Source organism: Pelecanus crispus, chromosome 1 (assembly GCF_030463565.1).
Source record: "Pelecanus crispus isolate bPelCri1 chromosome 1, bPelCri1.pri, whole genome shotgun sequence".
NCBI classification, from domain to species: Eukaryota; Metazoa; Chordata; class Aves; order Pelecaniformes; family Pelecanidae; genus Pelecanus; species Pelecanus crispus.
The window spans coordinates 178,011,483-178,035,610 of record NC_134643.1 but is presented as its reverse complement, the minus strand read 5'-3'; the positions used below and the strand labels follow the sequence as shown (position 1 = coordinate 178,035,610).

Below are 24,128 nucleotides of genomic sequence, written 5' to 3'. Positions count from 1 at the left end.
CTTAATTGGTTTTTGGAATTTAATAATAAGCATTTTAAATTCTGAATTTGTTTCTTTAACATTTTTACCTGTGACAAATTTGTCTATTAAACAGTGGGTTTTTTTTTTTTCTTGAAAGAATAGCTTTAATATTCTTATAAACACTTTTCCCTATTTTTTTAATGAAGAGTCCTGCCACAAATGAAGAAGAAAAATTATAAATGTCGAGGTATGTTTGCAGATACAGTAGTGATGCAGTTAATGCTTAAAAAAGTAATAAATTTCACATATTTTTTCACTTTTTAGTTAAGTTTTTAAGTACTTTCATGTTTCATGTGAACAAGGAAATAAATGCCATATCTCTTTGTGTGTTCCTCCCAGATCAAGGTGCTGAGGGTACCACACAGGTACAAGTCCTTAATGTCTGTTCCCCTTTGTAAATTTAAAGCAGGATGGTCTAACTTTGTGTGTGGCCATCAGTGTCTGGTTTTTGGATCTCTCTTTCTCCGAAAGATACAGCACCCAGCTCTGCAACTGATTCACAAGAAGAAATGCTGGCTCACTGGTACAAGAGGAGCAGCAGCGGTTACGATAGCTTTCTGGTTCTTTGTGGGCACAGGTTGCGGTGTGTGGGCAGTTTCCTTTCTTTTTGGCGTGGGCACAGAGGGACATACGGTGGTTTTTATCAGCGCTGCACACAAATTGGTTTAATCATATGGGGCACCGGTTTTACTGTGCTGAGCAAAATAAAATGAGTAGTAAAAACCAGAAAGACGTACCTGGGTTGTTCCACTCGTATTTTTCTCCAAAGGTCTTGGTTGAGTCTGCACAAGGGTAGTGCAGGAAGAGAGGGTAAGAACAGGACCGGTACTTTCGGGTGGCAGCAAGCTGTTGGCGTGGCTGAGCCTATCTTGTGAAACTGTGGATTTTTAGGTTTTTGAAAGACGCAGAAAACCAAAAGAAAGATGTATGTGATCTGAGCATTGACACTAAGTCGTGTAATGTAAAAGGACAGCTTCAGGCTGTGGCATGCGTACATGCCACATCTAGTAAGTCTTGTAATCCTATTAAAAAAGGCAGAAGTTCAGTAGCAGGAATAAAATGCCTTCAAATAGCAGGGTTCGTAGTAGAAGTCAGCTGTGTGGTGAAGCTAGATGTTCTTTTCACACTACTTTAAAAAAGAGAAACTCTAAGTGCTCTCTCAGCTTGTTTGTATCTGAAAAATGTGGTAGGAACCACATTAGGATAATCTCAGAAATCAAGCGCTACATTAATACAAAATGTTAGTAGCAGTCTTCTAGATGTGGAACATCTGTGACAACTGGCTAATTCTAGGCTTATTTTGAAACTTTCTTCCCAGTGACAGTGTTGACAAAACAAGGAAGATGTGGCAACTGGCAATGTCATCACACCTAACTTTCCGAGACCTCAGTGCTCGGTTTACAGTCATAGATTTGAATGTTGTGTTGAGTTTCATAGCCTCAAACCTCCTTGTAGACTTCCGGTCCGTCAGCTACTTTGGAAAGGGGAATCATAGAATCATAGAACGCTTTGGGTTGGAAGGGACCTTGAGAGATCATCGAGCCCAACCCCCCTGCAGTATGAACAAATGGACATATACCAGTACACCCACATTAGGCAAGCCATTTTCAAACAGAGAAGAAAAGTAATCCTAAGAGATTATGAGTAAAAAAAAGAAGGAAAAAATTGGCAACTGCTTAGGTTGGAGAGGCACTGCCAGCTCTTCCTACTGAACTGATCTATTGCACAGCCAGGGCTGTGGGTTTGAGCTGCCTCAGGCTTAAGTCTCCCACTTCCTGGACAAGTACTGTCACAGCTAGCTGATTTTAGTAAAGTGGGCACCCCCTTCGCCAGCTGTGTTTTTAATGAAAATGACTAATTTCTTCTGTTTTGTGCTGAAGTAATTTCAGACTTGCACAGCCGGGGCTCACGGCACATGTCAGGATGCGGGTGCCTTACGGCTTTGAGATTTACAGTGAAAGTGGAAAATGTATTTCCATTTTAACATTTAACTGTTTATTCCACTTAAGCATCGTTTCCATTACCGTAGGCTAAGATTGGTGTAAAACTGATACAGTCTAGTTTACTCCTCAGTCACTCTACAGCCAAAACATTAGATACTGAGTCACCCTCCCACCCTATCCCTGGCTGTGCCTCCTCCAGCTGTGTTTGGAATGGACCTAACGATTTAGAAAACAAGCCTCCAAACTTTGAGTGGTGTAGACACGACAAACTCTGGACACTAACCTGTATATTACTTCTGTTTGTAATCCCATTTTTCTTTTTCTTGAGTTACTGTTCAAGGTGTTTGGCAGAGATTTGTCATCTATCTTCTTGTAAAACGTGGCTTTCCAGTAAAAAAAAATTAAGAAAAATTTTGGTCTCCAACTACTGTATGGTGACTTAACATATTCACAAACATAGTTTGTCCATTTTAGCTTTGAACAATATTTTACCTTCTGACAGTAATCCTATTAATGTTGACTGATTATTGTTGTAGGAGAGGTCAGAACCATGTCCTAGGTAAAGGTGGATATGTAGCTTGAATTATTGAACGTGTTTTGATTCCCTGATTAATCTGAAAAGGTTATGTAGAGCAGCCTTGAGGAAAAGTTATTGACAAGGGGATGCTTACAGAATCAGTTATCTCCTTATTGCACGAAGTAAGGGTGGTGTGGTTTTGGTTTTTGGGTTTTTGGGTTTTTTTGGTTGGTTTTTTTTTTTTTTTTTTTTTTTTGTAAAGTACATGTTTAAGCATTGCTTTGGTAATGGTTAGTGTAGTTAACACTTGTCATCTTTGAGAAGTGAGTGATGCCTTTGGTAAAGCATGAGACAATTGGGATAAGAGTCCTGGGTGATACTGAGGCCAATTGTCCATTTTGATCATGGTATTTTGAGTCAACTGTCATATGTTGGAATTTAAAGGAAACAGTACTTAAGGTGTTTTTAAGGAATGTACTGAGGCATTAAGACTCTCAGTTGAAATTCCAGAGTTGTCACAAAATTGACTTGCATCAAATGCGTAGAAATGATTAGGAAAAAGACTTGCACAAGCTGTTTACTTCAAAAACCTGTTCCAAATTCTAGATTGAGAGTGCATAAGTCAAACAAATGAGCAGGCCGCTAAAGCCCTTCAGTGCTGGGCCACAGCTGGTGATGAGCCCATGTTCCTTTCTCACATACGTCAATGCCTGCTACTTTTTTTTTTTTTTTTCTTTCTAAAAATATTCCCTGTGGTTTACAGGTAGCACTATTTTGGTCATCTTCTACTCCCCTCTGAAGAGCTGAGCTTCTTAGACTGCTGGGTTTTTTTGTTGTTTTTGTTTAGCTGCCTTATAATCAAACCCCATCTGACCTGCTGCAAAGTGCCTGCCTCTAGATGTGTGCGTCATCTATCTTGTGACTGAGAGATCCAGAGAATTGTCCTTTGGGCCACATATTTTGTAGGCTTGCTTTAAAATGCTTAGTTGACACTCTTCAGCTCTAATAGTAGGGTTGAAAAAACTCAATACTATCTGTTGAGACAAAAATGCATTCTTTAAAGAAAGGGCCTTTAATGTTCATTGTTGTTGGGCAAGTTGTGTTTGTCTTTGCTACTAAACTTTATTAAAGCTGTGAGTCCCGTAGTGGATGGAAGAGAAAGAAGACCTCAAATCAAAATGAGGATCTTTTCAGTAGAGCCTGTTCTTCTGCATGCACTGCACAAACTGTGTTCAGCAGGTGTTGTGTATGTGTGTGGGTTTTTTAAGCTGTTGAAATTTCTGTCTGTATTACCTCTCTAATGATTTGATTTACTGATATCTTAAATTGTGGAGCTTGAGTACTCCATTTTCCAGTTCCTAAGTAAATGAGAGATGCTGAAAAGGTCAGGCACAATTAAGCCTCTAATAAGAATAAACTGTGTCATAAAAGAAAGAAGGTTTGATCTTATTGATAAATAATATCCTCTGATTTATGTATTATTTAACTAATGATTTCATTTTGGGTTAACCAGTACTGTAGAGTAGGAAACTGTTCCTGCTTGACTAGCTTTATTCAAATACACAAGCAATCAAACCTCTGTGTTGTCAATGAAGTTGAGATATTTGAAGTTTTTCTTAAGAGTTTTACTGCAGAATTTTCAAGGACACTTACTTACCTGTGATACAGGAGATGCAAACTCAAGTAATTTTTTCCCTGCCTCTCTCAAATCGGGGAATTAAGGTGAAACTGTATGCTCCTTCTGCAGTTCAGTTACCATGATACTTCTCCAGGGAAAACCTCCTTTTTTTTTTCTTTATCCCTCCCCCTATAAAATGAATTTGTCATTTTTAGCATCTTCCTGCATCATCTTCATCAGGTAGCATTGTGCATGAACCTTTCTACTGTACTTGGGCTTTTTGTTGAAACATGCGTAATATATTTAGAGAAATACTCTGCTTTTTCAATCAACATTGAATTTTTCAGCCCAGATAAATGTAGGCTAAAATGGAAGGTGGAACCAGCTGTTGAATATTGAGTTTGCTTTTGGTGACAGCCCTGTCCATTTCCTAATTTTACAGGCTTTCCTATTCCCTCCACTTTTACATGTTTTGTATGTTCTGTGTGACTTCAGAGTGACTGGGATCTACTTTCTGTACTGATTCTATAAAACTGCTGGTAAGCAAAGACATGACCTTTCGACTTGCAATTCTTGGAGCTGTCACTGATGGCTTGCTGAAGCTGTTGGTTAGCGGCAGCTGCCAACAAATCCTGATAAAATATTGTCCATCATCGGGGAAGATAGTGAGAATGAACAGGAAGCATCATTGTATGAAACCTGGGACCTGCCCACATGTTGGGCACTGTATGCAGTTTTGGGGTCTCGCAAGAGGAGCCTAGAGGAGCTACAGAAGGTAAAGGGGAACAGCCTTCGTAAAAGCGGCGTCTGAAACAGGTGGTGGCAGTTGGAAGCGATCGACGCTTACAAAGTCACCAATGCAGTGGGCAAAGCAGTTGCAGAGCTGTTGTTCACCGAATTGTGCAATACTAAAACCGGAGAGCGCTCACTGAAATTTGGTTTGAATCACAGAAAAGAGAAGAAGCAAACATAACGCAGTTTGTTAAATACACAAGATCATTGAGGCAGGTAGTACTAACAGATTCAGGAACACAAATTCACACACATCAAATCGATAACAGATGCAGATGGAAGAGGCAGAGATGTACACTTTTCCAGCCGTAATATAACAGGAGTCTGAGGAAAATGGGTGGCAAATAAGTGACTAAGGCTTGTGTGCTGCATGTGTATCTCCTGATGATTGTGTTGGAAACAAAACAGTTCCTTAGACTGACCGCTGGTCTCAGTAACATGCTTCTGTTTTATTAATGGGTCGGTATTATACACTCTTACTTCTAACTAGAAAGTTTTCAAGGAGAAGAGCCTTATTCTGTAGTTTGTTTGTAGAATTTAAACCAGTGCCTCGAGCTGTTCGTGAGTTACCATTTGACAAACAGAAGACTACATGATACATGGTAATCTTTTTTGTAACTTCTAAATTCTAGAGTAACTCAAGAGTTGCAGTACTTCATAGTGTACAAGCTCTAGAGTAAGCTTTTTCTTCTAGACACTTTTTTTTCTTCTAGACACTTTTTTTTCTTCTAGTGCTTGAAGATTTGAAAAAAGTTGGTCCCAGCTATAGTCTTTATTAGTATTAGAGATTTCAGGTTTCTGTTGACAAATTTCACAATTTCTATAACCATGCAATAGGAAAACCTCTTGGAAACTATTCTTGATGTATAATTTTACAATAAATATGAAGCATATATCTGTTTGGATCATACCAAAACTCCAGTATTCCTATATATTTCTGACTAGCCGTTTAGTAGAGAAGAAACCTAAAAAAATAAGTGGGGAGAAATTGATGTATTTTAAAGGATAACTCTACACTCCTAGCAGCATTAGTCTTGGCATATTTATTTTTCTAAAAGAGTTCTTATCCTGACACATGGTATGTTACTGTCCTTTACTAATAGCTCCACTTTTGCTGTTAATGTGGGGGATTGGAAAGAGTAGGTGTCTTAGAAGCCATAGGGAATGAATGCAAATGTTTATGTTTTTCTGTTAAATGTGTAACTAGTTGTTTAAACCTGGATTATAATCCATGAAAAATGACAGAGCAAGTAAAATGTTATATGTAAAGTAGCCATTGGGATGCAGAGACATATCTATATATCTCGCTCTCTATATCTGCCTACACACACACACACACACATATTTTTTTTATATATACATATTTTTATATATATAAAAAACAATCTTATGTCATTTTTCTCCCTTCACAAAGTCCTGATCATCAACATTGTGGGATTTTGGTTTTTTTTGACATGCTTATAAGCTTCTATATTAAAAAAAAAAAAACAAACCTTGAAAAATCCAATAGATTAAAGATCCCTGGTTAAAAGAGAACTGACTAAAATGATTTAACTATCACTTAAGTGAAGTGCATGTAAAACACTTTAAATTGCTGTGGATCACTTTATTTTTACATGAGGAGTCTCACTTTGGCAGAAAAGCCATTCTGTTGCAACATATTTTTCAACAACACTCAGTATAAATCTCTTTGGATTCTTTTCAGTAGAAGTTTGCCTCCAGAGGTTGTGGGTTTCCATGGTACCTAATCCTTATTTAGCAGACACACTTGGTATTTCTACACAGCTGTGGAATGGCAGCAATGGACTTCTGTTCTGCTTTCCTGCTTCTAGTGCAGATTTTACACCTTTGACCTTCTAACATACCAACTGCTGTTGAAAACTTTCTGCAGAGATGCATCAAGGGGAAAAAAAAACCCACTCCACTGTCATGAAGGGCTGTTGCTAGATTTGGGTATGTGATAGTTGATGCTTGCCAATTGATGGGTGGGTGGGAAAAAAATGATGTGGATCTGTTCTGTGCAGTGAGGAATTCTGATCAAATTGGATCAGTTTTAAATCCATAAAAGCAAAAAGTAGCTGGAAGTTGCTGGACTTTTGTGTCTTACTGGAATGTACTGAAGTGCCTTATAAGCTTAATCGTTTTGTACTTTAGTAGAGTATTTATTAATCTGAAGGCTGCCCAGTCTCTAGAGGATGATGTTTCTTCAGTGTTGTGGCTGTGGCCAGGAGTGTTTCAGGAGAGATTGCGTTTGGTGCTGAACTGTAAATAGCTGCCTTCCTACTAACTAGCTGGGAAGTTAACAGTCTGGTCTGCATGGGTTTGTAGTAAGTTGGTGTTACAAGAGGAATTTGAAGAAAAAGGTATGATATTGCTGTAAACTACCTTATTGGTAGAGGATAAGAACTGATAATGAGGAGAAAGCTAGTAAGGTAAAATACAATGTGGTTTGGTGGTTTGGTTTTTTTTTTTCCCCTCCAAGAATTCTTGTATTTTACAAAATTGTGAAATATTTCTTTCAAAGGCTGTTGTGGATATGTGTTTTTTCCTGATAAACAAACAAACAAAAATTGCAGAACGATCTATTTATCTCTTCCACTCTTATAATTCTTATCTAAGTGTAATTACAGATTATTGGGTTTAGTTTTGATTGTTCTGTGGCTACTAGTGACCTAAATTAGGGCTGATTGATCTTAGCACTTGAGTGGCGTTTATGGGTTAATGGTATAGGTTTTATGGGTTTTTCTAAAAATAAAAAAGTAATAGTCAATAGCATGAGCTGTTGAAACTACTAGGTGTCAGTCAGAAACAATAGAGATGGGTAAACAGAGGTCAAAGCTGTCTCCAACATGAAGTATTTTTATAACAGTTTCAGAATTAAATTTTATTTCAAGATTTCCTTTTGGTTTTTCCCTTGAAAATCCCAAGATTAGTATTTTGCTATTTACAGATGAATAAACCTAGTTTTAGACTACTAAAGCTGAAAAAATGCAAAATGTGGTTACAAAACAAGCATTTAATGCACAGCGGGTATTTGTTGAAATGAAATTATTTTTATGTAGGTAGAGACTTCTGCTTTCAAGCCTCATTTGTAGGGAACGGTTTAATACAGATTTACAAATCGCTACCAGTAGGCAGGTGTAAAAGGCCTTTGAATTTTTCAGCAAATGAAAATATCAGGTATATAATGAAGATGATAGCAATTTTCTTTTTAGCCTATTGTTGGTTACACCTCTCATATTTACTACAGTAGAACTTCTGTGGAATAAATACCTGTGTACCAGTATGGAAGATATCACGAATCTAATGCAGAAATGTTGGAACGCTTTTTGTGCATGCCACAGGTGACCTTGACAGGAGTCTTTCATGCCCTTCCCTCCAGCACTAGAAGCTGCAGTAAGTGGATATTTTTGGTTAACCTTTTGGCATAGTCTGAAAAACTGACTCAAGAACACCACTTAGCTTCCACAAAGTGAAGATAATGAACCTCTGTCGCTAAGAGCGTTGCTTTTTGTGGAGGAAGCGTACCAACTGACTGGTTTGCATACCAAGGTTGACCTTGCATGATCTGCTTAGTTGTCTCCGTGTTTTTACTCAAAGCAGAGTATTAGGTCCAGCATTATGGAGTTTCTATGTGTTGTATTTGTTTTAATGCAGTTTGAAAGAACCCGTGTACTGCTCAGTGTGAAGTCAAACCTGGAGGAGCCAAGCTTCTTCAAAAAGTAGTATCTTTTGAAAGGCTGGAGAAGAGGACACATTAAAAGTGATCGTAATTTACGGTCGCTAGTAAGGGTACTGTGAAGCTCTGTGGTGTCCCAGGCAGAACCATCACTACTAAAACTTAGGCAAAAGCTTACCTAGAAGTCAGGCTTTGTCAAGATGAGCTGGTAATAAAGGTATAAAAGGAAACAGGAGAAGAAGGCTGGCTAGTTGTTTAGGTTGGGGTTTTTTTCCCCCCCGTATGGCAGTATCTTCTGTATAATTTTATGCTGCACTAAAGAAATGATACATATACCATGAAAATAGTGTATGTTTATAAAGGTCTTTTAAAATACTTGCAATGTGCTGTTGAAGTTAATTATGTCACAATAATTTTATAATGTAGATTTCTGTAAATCATATTTTATGAAATGGGAAAACAGCTTTTGAAATGTGCATAAAATCAGGTAACGGAAATAGTGAGTGCTGTTTGTGTGTTACACTGAGTGTGACTAGAGCTAGTGTGTGCTACTTTAATGCACTTTTTCAGGAAAACATTGTTCTAATCTTGTGTGTGTGTATTACAGGTGACATAAGACATCTTATATCCTTTTCCACTGATTTTTTTTTTTAAATTTGGCATATTTTAATAACTTGCCTATATTGCCATGCTTGTACAATCAGTCAGTTCATCACAAATGAAGCAAACTGTTTATCCAGGCAAGCAAACTTCTGTAGATCAGACAAAATTACTATCTGGAGGCAAATGGAAAGTGTTAAGTAGAGAACGAGATTCTCCTCCCAGTTTAAATTTTTATTTTGAAAAGGCTAAAGAGCAAAATCATCTGCATCAGTCCCCTCAGTAAAGGCTTTTCTGTACTAAGCACTTTCTTGCAGTTCAGGTTCTTTGTAGGGTGTCATCTGATTTCAGGCATTGCATCTGATTACTTTGGAAATAATTACACAAACAAAATAACAAAATAAGACTTAATGAAATAAATTACAGGAGGAGATGCAGTACTTCTTTAAATAAAGTTGTTTTTTTTTTAAAAGAAATTATAAAATAAAGGTAGCTGTATTTTCTACAATATTTTGGTGCTTGAAAGGTCTGACATTCACTGTTTGATTTCAGAAGTTAAAATCAATCATTGTTTTATAGAACTTTTCTGGGGTGGGGGGGGGATGGACACCTGAAGATAATACAGGGTAAAAATCATATGAAAGAAACTAATTGTTTTTTTTCCTGTACTGTATGCTCTTTAGTAGTTATCATGAGGTTTTGAGTCATTGGTGGCAGAAGAGTCATTGCTCCTCGACTGAACTTTGAAGTGTCCTAACATAGATATACAGTGAGAATATGAGCATCATGACTTTTGAGCCTGTACTGTAGTTGGAGGGCTGTGAAAGCAAGAACTGAAATACTTATATACAGTTTGAGAGTAATATGTCTAACAACAAAGTAGTCCCTTTTTTAATTGTAAAGCTCCATATAGTCAGCCTGTGTACAGGCTGAGATGTGGAGGAAATAAATGTCTTTGTGTCCTGCTTTCAAAATCTGAGGGCGGGGGACAGGGGAGGGTACTAATTTACAGTTGTCTGTAGTTTAATAGGTCCTGGCAATTGTTTCGACCATAATCTTGGCAAAAGCAGCTGTATTGCTTACTACCGTATAATGGTTCACTGGGAGCTTGAGAGGCTGCTGGGATGATGACCTGCGAGTTCTCCTTAGTCCTTTAATTAAAAAAGAGGGCAAAGTAATCTTACTGTTGGGAAAAAAAAAAAATCTTAGATACTATTTCTATACTTGTAATGTTCAATGCTGTTTCAGGTAACATTTAAGTACGTAGCATAAGTAATGCCTTGACACAGACGTTTTCTGTTCCCTTCTGAGTGTTTTTAGCCTGGTTTCTATGGCAATGAAACCTATGCAGTGTCAGGCCTCTTCTTCCCCCGTCTCCAAAAATAACTTCTAAATTTACCAGCCAGTATAAGCCAAAATTAAACGGGAAGGGGGAGGCTCAAAGGTAGTCGGGTTCCTACTGGTTTCAAGCGAACTGGTGACTGCACAGAGGAGAATCAGCGCCCTGTGAAGACAAGGCAGAGTTTTAAGACAAAATGATATAACCACCGCTGGTGGTTATAAAGACCCTGCTGGCATAGGCAAAATTTCCAGCTTGCTGGGGCAAATTCTGCTGCAGTTGTGGCTTTCTATTGTTCTGTTTTGTTTTTTACCCCAGCGGAGTCCCCCAAGAGAGGCTGAAGTTACTGCCTTGAGGAGAGACTAGGAGAGAGGACACTTAACGAGAACTAACAAAAGCTGGTCTCTGTTCATGGAACAACTCGTGTTTATTATTCTAGTTGTAAACACTCGAGCTGCTTAATCCACTTCTTGTGATTTTTATGATGGGGTGTTCAGTAAAGAGTCTTACTGTTTTTCTTTAAGTTGCTGCGTTAGGATGACCTTAATGCCTTTCAGGATTTCCAAAAAGTCTGTGTAGTAGAAGACAGGATAAACAGAAATGCTTGGTCCCTGAATATGAGTCCTACAAAATAAAGACCTTTTGAATGCACTGAAGGGCATAATGGGACTCTTTTGTATGGAGCCCTTAGGGTGGAATTTTTCTGTTTCCTAATTGCAGTTGCTATAACAATCAAATGACTTGTTAACTTGGTCTTTGAAGGCAAGAAGTCTCATGTGTGTGGTGTTCTCCTATCCTCAAGTTACCATCATGCTTAGTAACTTACTAAATTACAGATAGTTTGGAGAAAGGTAACTTTCAAGAAAGCATGTAGAAGACACAAAATTAATGTCCTCGGTGATGGCAAAGTGGGTTTGGAGCAGTAATAAGCTCTTTGACCAATGAGCTGCTATGGATGTCTGTGCGTATTCAGGGTAGTCTCAGCACATACTCTGGCTTGGTAGGGAAGGAAAGTTGCGGTGACTGAAGTGGAGGGCAAAAGGAGAGGAAGAACGGAGGTAACAGACAGAAATCCATTAACTAGGCTTTACTTCTTCCCCTGCTCGCAGACCAGGGAGTTGTGGTGGGGTAGTCAGAACTACACACACATCCCAAATGAGGGTGAGTGTACCAGCCGTTAGTGTAAAAGTATGCTAGTAATGTTCTGTTATTTGTCTCATTGCTAATCAAATGACAGTTTTATTTAAAAATTGTTTTATTTTAGCTGTATCCATTGCAATGCTAGATTTTTCTTGTGAATGATTGTACTTAATTTAGAACCATAACATTTCTAGTGCTCAGGCTGTTTTTCTGACCTGCTCAACTTTTTTTTTAGAATCGAGTGTTTTGTCTTCTCACTTGGTTTCTGTATCCCGAAATATATTAGGTTGTTTTGAAGTGGCTTTGTTTTCTTTGGCCTTAACTACTCTAAATGGCTATACATATTTCTCAGGTTATGACTTCTTCTGGATCACTGATTAGCCATTAAATGACCTGATTGCTCAGTACCCAAAAAACCTTCAATAACCCCTATTAGTTCCATTGAAGGTGACTTCTTAATAGTATGTGTGTATTGCACCTGTGCATGTATATACTTCCATATGTGTGTGCATACATTTGTAGTTTCTATGTATAGATAAACCCTTTAATCTTTATAGTTCTTTGAATACAGTATTTGGAGGGACTCCTAAAAAACAATGAAAAATGCTTTAGCAAGCGACTTTATCACTCTTTGTAATTTAAGACATTTAAAGAGAAGAGTGGTAGAAGCCGTATGAAAATTGCACGAAGTTGTTCTGTTGCACTAATTTCTTCTGATGAGTTTTCTGTTCTCCCTTGAACTACCTTGTCAGTTTACCTGCCTACTGTTGAAATGTTTTCTATGCTTATAATTCCCGATGCTATCCTTAGTTTTTCATTAGGAAGAAAAGCACGGAATTTGTAATGTGCAGAACTTGAACAGGAGCCAGCAGCGTGCCCTTGCCGCAAAGGCGGCTGTAAGGGTACCTTGGGCTGTGCTGGGCAAAGCGTTGCCATTTAGGTGGAGGGAGGTGACTCTTCCCCTCTGCTTAGCATTGGGGAGGCCACAGCGCTGTGCCCGGGTCTGGCCTCCCCAATACGGGAGAGACATGGGCATGCTGGAGAGAGTCCAAGAAAGGGCCACAGGGATGATGAAGGGCCTGGAGCATCTCGCATGTGAGGAGAGTCTCCGAGAGCTGGGACTGTTCAGCCTGGAGAAGAGAAGGCTCAGGGGGATCTCATCAATGTATATAAATAGCTGAAGGGAGGGTGCGAAGAGGATGGAGCCAGGTTCTCTTCAGTAGTGCCCAGTGACAGGACCAGAGGCAACGGGCACACACAGAAACACAGGAGGTTCCCAGGTTCCCTCTGAACATCAGGAAGCGCTCTTTATTTATTTAATTTAATTTCATTTTATTTTTTATAATGTGGTGGTGACTGAGCACTGGAGCAGGTTGCCCAGGGAGGTTGTGTAGTCTCTATTGGAGGTACTCAAAATCTGCCGGGTTAGCTCAGTTGGTTAGAACACGGTGCTAATAACGCCAAGGTCACAGGTTCAATCCCTGCTTACTGCAGGGGTTGGGCTAGATGATCTCTCAAGGTCCCTTCCAACCCAAAGCATTCTGTGATTCTATGATTCTATGACATGGTCCTGGGCAACTGGCTGCAGGAGGTTCTGCTTGAGCGTGGGGGTTGGACTAGATGGCCTCCAGAGGTCCCTTCCAACCTCAACCATTCTGTGATTCTGTGACATACTCCGGATATAAAACAATTTTGGTGTGAACGCTACACTACTTAACAAGGAGTTTAGCGTTCGTTCTTCTCAGAATGTGCTTTTCCCAACAATCTGATTGTACTTTGCCTATTATGAAATTAATGTAGTTGTATTCTTAATATTTTTGTTATTGAAATTAAAATAATATTTTTCTGTAGGGTGTTCATAGAAGCTACCAATTTGAAGTTACAGAATTCTTTTTTCAGATATGTTCGACTTACTAATCTTATTTTCTGGGTTTTAAATATGGTGCTTCAGCAGTTGCCTTCTAGGCATCTTATCTTGTAGTTTACACTAGTGGGAACTAGCACTTTTTAGTTTATGCTAGTACTCTTTCTTCTTAAAGTTTGATTCATATTCTAAACACTATGAAGTTAGCTAAAATGATAAAAAATACCTTCTCTAAGAAAAGATACTAGTTGCTGGATCTGAATTCCACTTTTAATGAACATTCTTGCTTATCTAAATTCTTATGTCTGTATATGCTTAACTGGACATGTCCTTTTAAAACTGTATTTTAAAAGAAAAGGCAACCAAACAAACCAGCAACTTAAATTTTTATGGGGAAAGGATTCCTTCCAGGCTGTAAAGAAAAGCAGAATGTTTTGAAAAGTCTTAGAATTTGGGTGGAGAAGCTCTCTCACAAGACGCAAGAGTATAAAAATCTCAGTTACAGTAGTAGAAATGTGCCTTATTTTTTTATTTCTTCTAGATTAATACAGTGAAAGATAGCGTTGCTCAACTGTTGTATTTTAAAATGGGTTAATACATTTTATGAATGTATTTAACAAAAAAAAAGCAATGGTGTTAAAATATTCATATAATAGAAAGTATTTTATAGCCAGCATTTTCCCATATAGTAAAAAACCCAGATTTCTAGGACTCTCTGAATATCTGAAGAAGTCTGTTTCGGGGCGGGGGCTGGGCAGGGAGGCAGTGTAGATTATCTTTAGCTGTTTGCTTAAAAGGATTTAACTGGACTACTTAAAGTAGTCATGTGCTGGTTTATAAATAATTTTTGTTTTGTTGAAGAGTAATCTTCTCTCTTTTTGAAGATGGTTCTGCAAGTACTAGGTTGTCACGGAAAGTATTCCCTGAATGCGTCTGAAATTTGTGTGTTTTTCTTCTAAGCTTCACAACGAGGATGACCCCCCAGAGTCTTCAGCAGCTGAGCAACCTTCCACATCTACAGAGACTACACAGACTCCCCAGACAGCAGCCTTATCTGAAGCAGATACTTCCCCTCCACCTTACTGTAGCATAGCTGTAGAAGCAGCTGCAACCTCAGGTATTTTTCTTACCGAACAGCTTGTCAGGCAGGTGTGTGTATGAATCAGCACTTGGTTCAAAGTGGTACAATGCTGCGGTGTGGTTTTTTTTTTTTTTCGATGCACACAATTGCAGTGAAAAGCTATGCTTTCACGCACAGCCCTTTGTCTGGTTTCTTCAGAAGCAGCACACTTCTAAATTACACTGATTGTTCCAAATTACTAGGCTAAATGGATGTTCATTAATTAGTGTAATAGGTTTTATTTAAGTCTGCATGTAGTTCAGTTCCACATTTAATCTACATCTTTGAGTAGTGCTCCATTATTAGCCTTCATTAGCAATTTTTATTGCCTCTTCATTCAAAAAAACAAAATCAAAGCAGTGATTTGTCAAAACTCAAACTTCTTAAGTGTGTGCCATTGTTTGGTGAAAATATTGCCATGGAATGATTCATTTTTGCTTTAAAGGCTCTTTTCCACTTCTTGTGGAAAATGAGTAACAGAGGTCTCTCTATTTATTCACTGCTCCCTTCCTCATGAGGTTGTGACTCTTCTTCGGAGTATGGGAGACTTAATAGCATGCAACATCAAAGTCACTGTTGAAGCGAAATTGCTTGGATTTGCGTCTCCCATGTGCCAAATAAATATTTTAGAAGTAACCTCCAACCTAATTTTTTTTAATGTGGATTAAAGGACCGATTTCCTGTCCCTGTTCTTTGAGGCAGTGTTTGCAAGTATAATACATAGCTATGCAGAATTATCCCTATATATAACATCTTCGTGGTGGTGTGCTGACAACTTTTTTTACCATGTGACCTGTGCTGACAAATCTTTACCACGTAAGCAATCTTGTTACAAACCACTGCTGTCTGTAGGAGGAAGCACAAGGTGTATTTTAAATAGTTTTTATTCATTTTGTTAATAATTCTATTCTATGTGATGATGTTTTACTATTTCAATATGTAAGAATGAAGTATGTGGTCCATTTTGATAGAAGAAACATTTTTAAAAGAATGTGGTGAAATTGAAATCTTGAAAAACTGATTTTCACAGAACAACTGGAGTTGGCAGCAAGACCATGCTAATAAAAATACAGCATGATAATTACTGGACTTAAGTAACTAATTGATGTTGATAGTTAAAAACTTTTTTTAGAATGTGTCTGTGCATGTCTTTTGTATGATTCGATAAAAAGCCTTTGGTTGGAATGCCAAGGGATGTAACTCAGCAAATACAGTTGTTCATAAATTTGTTGGCTCCTTGCAGCATCTAGGTTAAGGTTTCTGCCTTGAGTAGCAACTAAAAGCACCATCAAGTTGTTCGCTATTTTATTTTATAGAAATGAAGTTTTTTAAAACTTGTAAGAACCTGAAATAAATTTCAGCCTCTGTTGAAAAAAAATATACTTTAAAGCTTAATAGTTACATGCATGTAAAATTTAATATTCTTGACATCTTTCTGGCTTAAAAATGTGTAACGTCTTTATTTTGAACAGAAACACGCAATGAATTTTACCCTGTACCACCTCCATACAGTGTAGCTACCTCTCTTCCTACTTACGATGAAGCAGAGAAGGCCAAAGCTGCAGCAATGGCAGCAGCTGCCGCAGAAGTTGCCCAACGAGTAAGTGATATAGTTCTGCTTTATTTCAATTTTGTGAAACACGTTAGGCTAATCTAATTACTTATAACAATTGGGCCCATATTATGGCCTATTTATTAAAGTAATGGTGGGCTGGTGATTTAAATATTTTAGATGCTTAGGTTTTGTATAGATAGTGTAAGTTAGTTGTAAAGTACTATGAAAAGTTTATCATATTCACTCTTTTCTGAGGCATAGCTGCTTGCTGTCTAAACAGCTTTAAAAGCCAAATTTTGCCCTGCTTTTTGTCATCTTTTTTTGTCATCTTTTAATTAGGTATCCACTACTAATGTTACTTTGTAGAGTTACTGCTGATACTTGGTGTTTCAGATGGTAAAAAAAAAAAAAAATTAATTAACAAAGTAGACCTTTAGAGAAGAAGGGGAATTCGAACAGTCTCGACAGGGCAAAACCCCAAATGATGTAGATCCTTTTCAAAAGGAAAGGTCCCTGTTGCTTGCTGCATGAAAACTTTAATACTGAAGTTCAAGGAAGTGTTTCAGGTACTTTAAAAGAAACAAAAAAAACCCCACACCACGAGTTATGGTAAACAGTAAATTAAGTAATAGGTATATATTCAGTGTTTATAGTTTTGTAAGAATTAACATTATAAAGAATACAGTCTTCAAAATAGAAAATTGATATCTGTAATTAGTGTAAATGTTAGTTCTGTAAGCAAAGTTCTTCCTTTTTTTCTCCCAAGTTTTGGAATGTGGAAATTCTGCTGTTTGGTAGTATTGGCCATAATATACTATACCCAAATTAGGCTTCCAGTGCTTTCATTAAAAATCTTCGCCTTGAGATCAAATGTGATTGCATTTGAGATGCTTTTAAAATCTTAGTGACTGCAGTGTGCTTGTGACTGGGAAAAAAATTCTGCTCACCCAGCAGGAGGATGTTCCTTCCTTGACTTGTGCATTCAGATGGTCACAGTGCACAACGCTCGCTTCAAGGTATGCACAGCTAAAGTTAAAGTGGATTTGTGTAACGTTGTCAGTGAAGGTGTTACACAAATCTGTTTTACTAAGTGCAGTAGGGAACCAGGGACATTTGAGTGGTTACTTGCCAAGTTTCTGCTATGATGTGATGATCTCCAGTTGTAACCTTTTAACTACTTGTCGTGGTTTAGCCCCAGCCAGCAACTAAGCACCACGCAGCCGCTCGCTCACTCCCCCTACCCTGATGGGATGGGGGAGAGAATCGGAGGAGTAAGAGTGAGAAACACTCCTGGGTTGAGATAAGAACAGTTTAATAATTGAAATAAAGTAAAATAGTAATGCTAATAGTAACAGTATAATAATGATAATAATAATAATGATACACGAAGCAAGTGATGCACAATGCAATTGCTCACCACCCGCCGACCGATACCCAGACAGTTCCCGAGCAGCGATAGCTGCTCCCTGGCCACCCCCACCCCCCCAGTTTATATACTGAGCATGACGTCATACGGTGTGGAATAGCTCTTTGGTCAGTTTGGATCAACTCTTCTGGCTGTGCCCCCTCCCAGTTTCTTGTGCGCCTGGCAGAGCATGGGAAGCTGAAAAAGTCCTTGACTAGCATAAGCAGTACTCAGCAACAACTAAAAACATCAGCATGTTATCAACATTCTTCTCCTACTAAATCCAAAACACAGCACTATGCCTGCTGCTAGGAAGAAAATTAACTCTATCTCAGCCGAAACCAGGACAGTATCCACCCCTTATTCTATACCATCTACGTCATGCACAGGCCCTCCCCTTTCCAATGTGTTCCAATTAATCACCACCGCTTTCCCTATCTTGATATACACACAGATATCATTCCCTTCGTCTGTGGCCCATCCCTCTAAAATGTCCATTGAGTTCATTTAGCCCATGACTTTGGGTTCCATCTGTCATCACAGTCTTTCAGAGCAGGAGAGGTGGTGTGCAGTGTTGGACTGTTGCATGCTGAAGTCAGTTCTCATTCCAACATGGTTTCATCAAAGTTCATTTTCATTAAGCTGGGCAATTCTTACTGCAATACCATTGATGCGGCATATAGCAATCATAATATATAGTATTATATACTTAATATTAACCTACTATATTATTATATTAACATGCAGTTAAGAGATAACATATAGTTAAGAGATAACATACAGTATTATGAAGCAATTAATATTATACAATTCAGTTCATTGGCTATTTTCACCCAAAATCAAATTCCCTTGAGGTACACATTGGGCTTCCCCATCGTTTCGCATCACCCACCAAGTGCACCCAGGTCCTTGAGCAAAAGCAATCCCACGAATGGGTTTGCCTTTGCCAGAGGGGGAAGTAACCCAGACTGTCTTCCCCAGCATATTTTTCATGTGCACTACAGGAACTTTATCTCCTTCTACAGTACGTAAAAGTTTTGATTGGGCAGGGCCAGCTCGATTGGCAGATCCCCTGGTGTTGACTAACCAGGTGGCTTTTGCTAAATGCGTATCCCAATGTTTAAACGTCCCAGCACCCATTGCTCTCAGGGTAGTCTTTAACAATCCATTGTATTGCTCAATTTTCCCGGAGGCTGGTGCATGGTAAGGTATGTGATACACCCACTCAATGCCGTGCTCTTTGGCCCAGGTGTCTATGAGGTTGTTTCGGAAATGAGTCCCGTTGTCTGACTCAATTCTTTCTGGGGTGCCATGTCGCCACAGGACTTGCTTTTCAAGGCCCAGGATGGTGTTCCGGGCGGTGGCATGGGGCACGGGATATGTTTCCAACCATCCAGTGGTTGCTTCCACCATGGTGAGCACATAGCGCTTGTCTTGGTGGGTCTGTGGGAGCGTGATGTAATCAATCTGCCAGGCCTCCCCATATTTATATTTCAGCCATCGTTCACTATACCCAAGGGGCTTGAACTGCTTGGCTTGCTTGATTGCAGCACGTTTCACACTCATGAATAACCTGTGCAATACTGTCCATAGTTAAGTCCACCCCTCGATCACGAGCCCATTTATACGTTGCATCCCTTCCTTGATGGCCTGAGGCGTCATGGGCCCACCGAGCTATAAATAATTCACCCTTATGTTGCCAGTCCAAATCCACCTGAGCCACTTCAATCTTAGCAGCCTGATCTACTTGCTGGTTGTTTTGATGTTCTTCAGTGGCCCGACTCTTAGGTACATGAGCATCTACATGACGAACTTTTACAACCAGGTTCTCTACACGGGCAGCAATATCTTGCCACAATGTGGCAGCCCAGATTGGTTTGCCTCTGCGCTGCCAGTTGCTCTGCTTCCATTGCTGCAGCCACCCCCACAGGGCATTTGCCACCATCCATGAGTCAGTAGAGAGATAAAGGACTGGCCACTTTTCTCTTTCAGCAATATCTAAAGCCAGCTGGATGGCTTTCACCTCTGCAAACTGACTTGACTCCCCTTCTCCTTCAGCAGTTTCTGCGACTTGTCGTATAGGACTCCATACAGCAGTTTTCCACCTCCGATGCTTTCCCACAAGACGACAGGACCCATCAGTGAACAGGGCATATTGCTTTTCATTTTCTGGCAATTTATTATACAGTGGGGCCTCTTCAGCACGTGTCACCTCTTCCTCTGGTGATATTCTAAGGTTTTTTCCTTCTGGCCAGTCCATGATCAGTTCCAAGATTCCTGGGCGACTGGGGTTTCCTATTCGAGCCCGTTGTGTGATCAATGCAACCCACTTACTCCATGTAGCATCAGTTGCATGATGTGTAGAGGGGACCCTCCCTTTGAACATCCAGCCCAACACCGGCAGTCGGGGTGCCAGCAGGAGCTGTGCTTCAGTACCAACCACTTCTGAAGCAGCTCGAACCCCTTCATATGCTGCCAGTATCTCTTTCTCAGTTGGAGTATAGCAGGCTTCGGATCCTCTGTATCCCCGACTCCAAAACCCTAGGGGTCGACCTCGAGTCTCCCCTGGTGCTTTCTGCCAGAGGCTCCAGGTAGGGCCATTCTCCCCGGCTGCAGTGTAGAGCACATTTTTAATATCGTGCCCTGCCCGGACTGGCCCAAGGGCTACTGCATGAACTATCTCCCGTTTAATTTGTTCAAAGGCTTGTTGTTGCTCAGGGCCCCATTTGAATTCGTTCTTCTTCTGGGTCACTTGATAGAGAGGGCTTACGATCTGGCTGTAATTTGGAATATGCGTTCTCCAAAACCCCACAACGCCTAAGAAAGCTTGTGTTTCCTTTTTGCTAGTTGGTGGGGACATAGCTGTTATTTTGTTGATCACATCCATTGGGATCTGACGATGTCCATCTTGCCATTTTATTCCTAAAAACTGGATCTCCTGTGCAGGTCCCTTGACCTTACTCTGTTTTATGGCAAAACCAGCCTTCAGAAGGATTTGGACTATTTTCTTTCCCTTCTCAAAAACTTCTTCTGCTGTGTTGCCCCACACAATGATGTCATCAATGTACTGCAGATGTTCTGGAGCTTCACCCTGTTCCAGTGCTGTCTGGATCAGTCCATGGCAAATGGTGGGGCTGTGCTTCCACCCCTGGGGCAGTCGGTTCCAGGTGTACTGAACACCCCTCCAGGTAAAAGCAAACTGGGGTCTGCACTCTGCTGCCAAAGGGATGGAGAAAAATGCATTAGCAATATCAATTGTGGCATACCACTTAGCTGCCTTTGACTCCAGTTCATATTGAAGTTCTAGCATGTCTGGCACGGCAGCACTCAGCGGCGGTGTAACTTCGTTCAGGCCACGATAGTCCACTGTTAGTCTCCACTCCCCATTAGACTTTCGCACTGGCCATATGGGACTGTTAAAGGGTGAGCGAGTCTTGCTGATCACTCCCTGGCTCTCCAGTCGACGAATCAGGTTATGGATGGGAATCAGGGAGTCTCGGTTGGTGCGATATTGCCGCCTGTGCACAGTTGTGGTAGCAATCGACACCTGTTGTTCCTCAACCTTCAGCAACCCTACAATCGAAGGGTCCTCTGAGAGACCGGGCAAGGTGGACAACTGTTTAATTTCCTCTGTCTCCAAAGCAGCTATACCAAAAGCCCACCGGTACCCTTTTGGGTCCTTGAAATACCCTCTCCTGAGGTAGTCTATGCCAAGGATGCACGGAGCATCTGGGCCAGTCACAATGGGGTGCTTTTGCCACTCATTCCCAGTTAGGCTCACTTCAGCTTCCAGTACAGTTAGCTGTTGGGATCCCCCTGTCACTCCAGAAATACAAATGGGTTCTGCCCCTCTATAGTTTGATGGCATTAGCGTGCACTGTGCACCAGTGTCCACTAGAGCCTTATACTCCTGTGGGTCTGACGTTCCAGGCCATCGAATCCACACAGTCCAGTAAACCCGGTTGTCCCTTTCCTCTACCTGGCTGGAGGCAGGGCCCCTCTAACACTGGTCACAGTATTCGCTGTTCACTTCCTGCAAATGTGAATCAAAAGTCCCCTGATCAAGGTCGGAAGTAAAATTAGCCCTCTTACTCTGTCTCGGGAACTGCTCACTGGAAACTGGAGCTGCAATTTTCCTGGGAGAACCGCCTTTTCTAATAGTTTTTCCTTGCAACTCACGCACCCGTGCCTCTAAGGTTGAGGTGGGTTTTCCATCCCACTTTCTCATGTCCTCTCCATAATCACGCAGGTAAAACCACAGGGTGCCCCGTGGTGTGTATCCTCTATATCCTCTCTCTTGAGCATAGGGACGTTGACTCCTAATGGCTGAGACACTGGTCCGTGCAGGTGGGGAGTAGGACAGATCCTCTCTGAGTTGTTGGAACTCTTGGCACAGTTTTTCCACAGCCGAGACACAGGCCCATAGGGAGGAAGAGAGCTTTTCTTCGTAGTCCCGGAGTTGTCTAGCCACTTCATCCACCGTTGGTGCCTCGTCGTCTTTCCAGGCTAGTATTGCCAACGAGTTGGAATACGATGCTGGTGCGCTCCGTACCACCTTCCACCACATGGATTGTGTGCACCTGACTTCATCTGGGTCTTTGGTTAACCGCTCATCATTCAGGTCACTGTAAATCACCTCCAGCACACCTAATTCCCTCAGGTACTGGATACCTTTCTCTACGGTGGTCCATTTGCTTGGGCGGTATAAAACATCCTCCTTGAAGGGATACCTTTCCTTCACGCTTGACAGAAGTCGCCTCCAGAGGCTGAGTGGTTTTGCCCCTTTTCCAATTGCTTTGTCAATGCCCCCTTCCCTGGAAAGGGATCCCAGCTGCTTGGCTTCCCTACCCTCTAAATCCAGGCTACTGGCCCCGTTATCCCAGCATCGGAGCAGCCAGGTGATGATGTGCTCGCCTGGGTGACGACCGAAATCTTTTCGCATATCTCGCAGCTCACTCAGGGATAGGGATCGGGTGGTCACCATCTCATTTATGGGTTCTTCCTCCTCTGGTTCTCGTGATGGCCCTGGTTCATCTTCATCCCTTACTAAACGAACTGATTTCCTCGTGTATTTTTTCTTCTGTATAGGGGCAACTGATACCGGCGCAGGTTGGTTCTCTGGTTTAGCTGCAGTGTCTGTCACTGGGGTTTGAGTAGCCGCAGTGCCCATGGCTGTGGTTTGAGTAGCCACAGTGCCTGGGGCAGGGGTTTGAGTAGCCGCAGGGCCTGTAGTGGGGGTTTGAGTAGCCACAGTGCTTGTTGTTTTGTCATCAGATCCAGAGACCTTCTCTTTCTTTTGAGGGTACTGATTAGTGTTGACCACGGCTCGATAGGCATGGGCCAGTCCCCAGCATGTTGCAATGATTTGTGTCTCTCTGGAGCTACCAGGGTGACAACATACTTCTTCCAAATACTTTACTAATTCTTCAGGATCCTGCACTTGTTCAGGGGTGAAGTTCCAAAACACTGGAGGTCCCCACTGCCCTAGGTACTTGCGCATACGATCCCACACACCCTGCCACTCATAACTATCCAGCCTTGGGGTAGATCTCTGGATGGTATTTTTAAACTGCTTACTGACCTTTATCAAAACGGAAACAACATTCCCAAGAAGTATCAATAGAAGTATCTTAACTGCCCAGGGGTGTTCAAGATACAGGAAAGTTGTTGTAGTGAAGGAGGAAACATCATAGAAGAAAGCAGCAAAGGTGCCATTCTGTATTTCCTCCACAACAAGCCTCTCAGAGTAAGAAGTATAATTGCTAACTCTCTCTATGAGGTAGTACCCGAAGTACAGTAGTGACTTCTGTATGAAACCCAAATACCAAAGAATGCTCAAGGTCAGAGTTTTGATAAGGAGCCTCCCAAGCAAAAGATCATGAATCACTGCAGAGCATAGCACACTACACAAACTGACAGCAAGCTTTAACGCGTGCTGCAAAAAAAAGAACATGGTGCAGATCAGAAGAACTAATATCGTGACCGGCAACTGTTAACAGACTCCTTAATACACTCTAGTTAATCTGTTGTTATCTCAAACCCTTCGGGCCCCACGTTGGGCGCCAAAAAGGACTGTCGTGGTTTAGCCCCAGCCAGCAACTAAGCACCACGCAGCCGCTCGCTCAGTCCCCCTACCCCGATGGGATGGGGGAGAGAATCGGAGGAGTAAGAGTGAGAAACACTCCTGGGTTGAGATAAGAACAGTTTAATAATTGAAATAAAGTAAAATAGTAATGCTAATAGTAACAGTATAATAATGATAATAATAATAATGATACACGAAGCAAGTGATGCACAATGCAATTGCTCACCACCCGCCGACCGATACCCAGACAGTTCCCGAGCAGCCATCGCTGCTCCCTGGCCACCCCCCCCCCCCCCCCAGTTTCTATACTGAGCATGACGTCATATGGTATGGAATAGCCCTTTGGTCAGTTTGGATCAACTATTCTGGCTGTGCCCCCTCCCAGTTTCTTGTGCGCCTGGCAGAGCATGGGAAGCTGAAAAAGTCCTTGACTAGCATAAGCAGTACTCA

General features: G+C 40.9%; 1 protein-coding gene across 3 annotated transcripts in view; it reads left to right on the top strand.

Annotated features, from left to right (window-relative positions):
* Positions 1-24,128, top strand: part of NDFIP2 (Nedd4 family interacting protein 2) — a 53,253-nt gene that overhangs the window by 5,088 nt on the left and 24,037 nt on the right. For 2 of the 3 annotated variants that reach the window (XM_075711040.1, XM_075711024.1), the window contains exons 2-3: positions 14,474-14,630; positions 16,106-16,233. In XM_075711040.1, the coding sequence (XP_075567155.1) occupies positions 14,474-14,630; positions 16,106-16,233 (285 nt within the window). Of the gene's footprint in view, positions 1-8,255; positions 8,288-14,473; positions 14,631-16,105; positions 16,234-24,128 lie in introns of those variants that run through there. The other variant, XM_075711032.1, reaches the window with a different exon arrangement.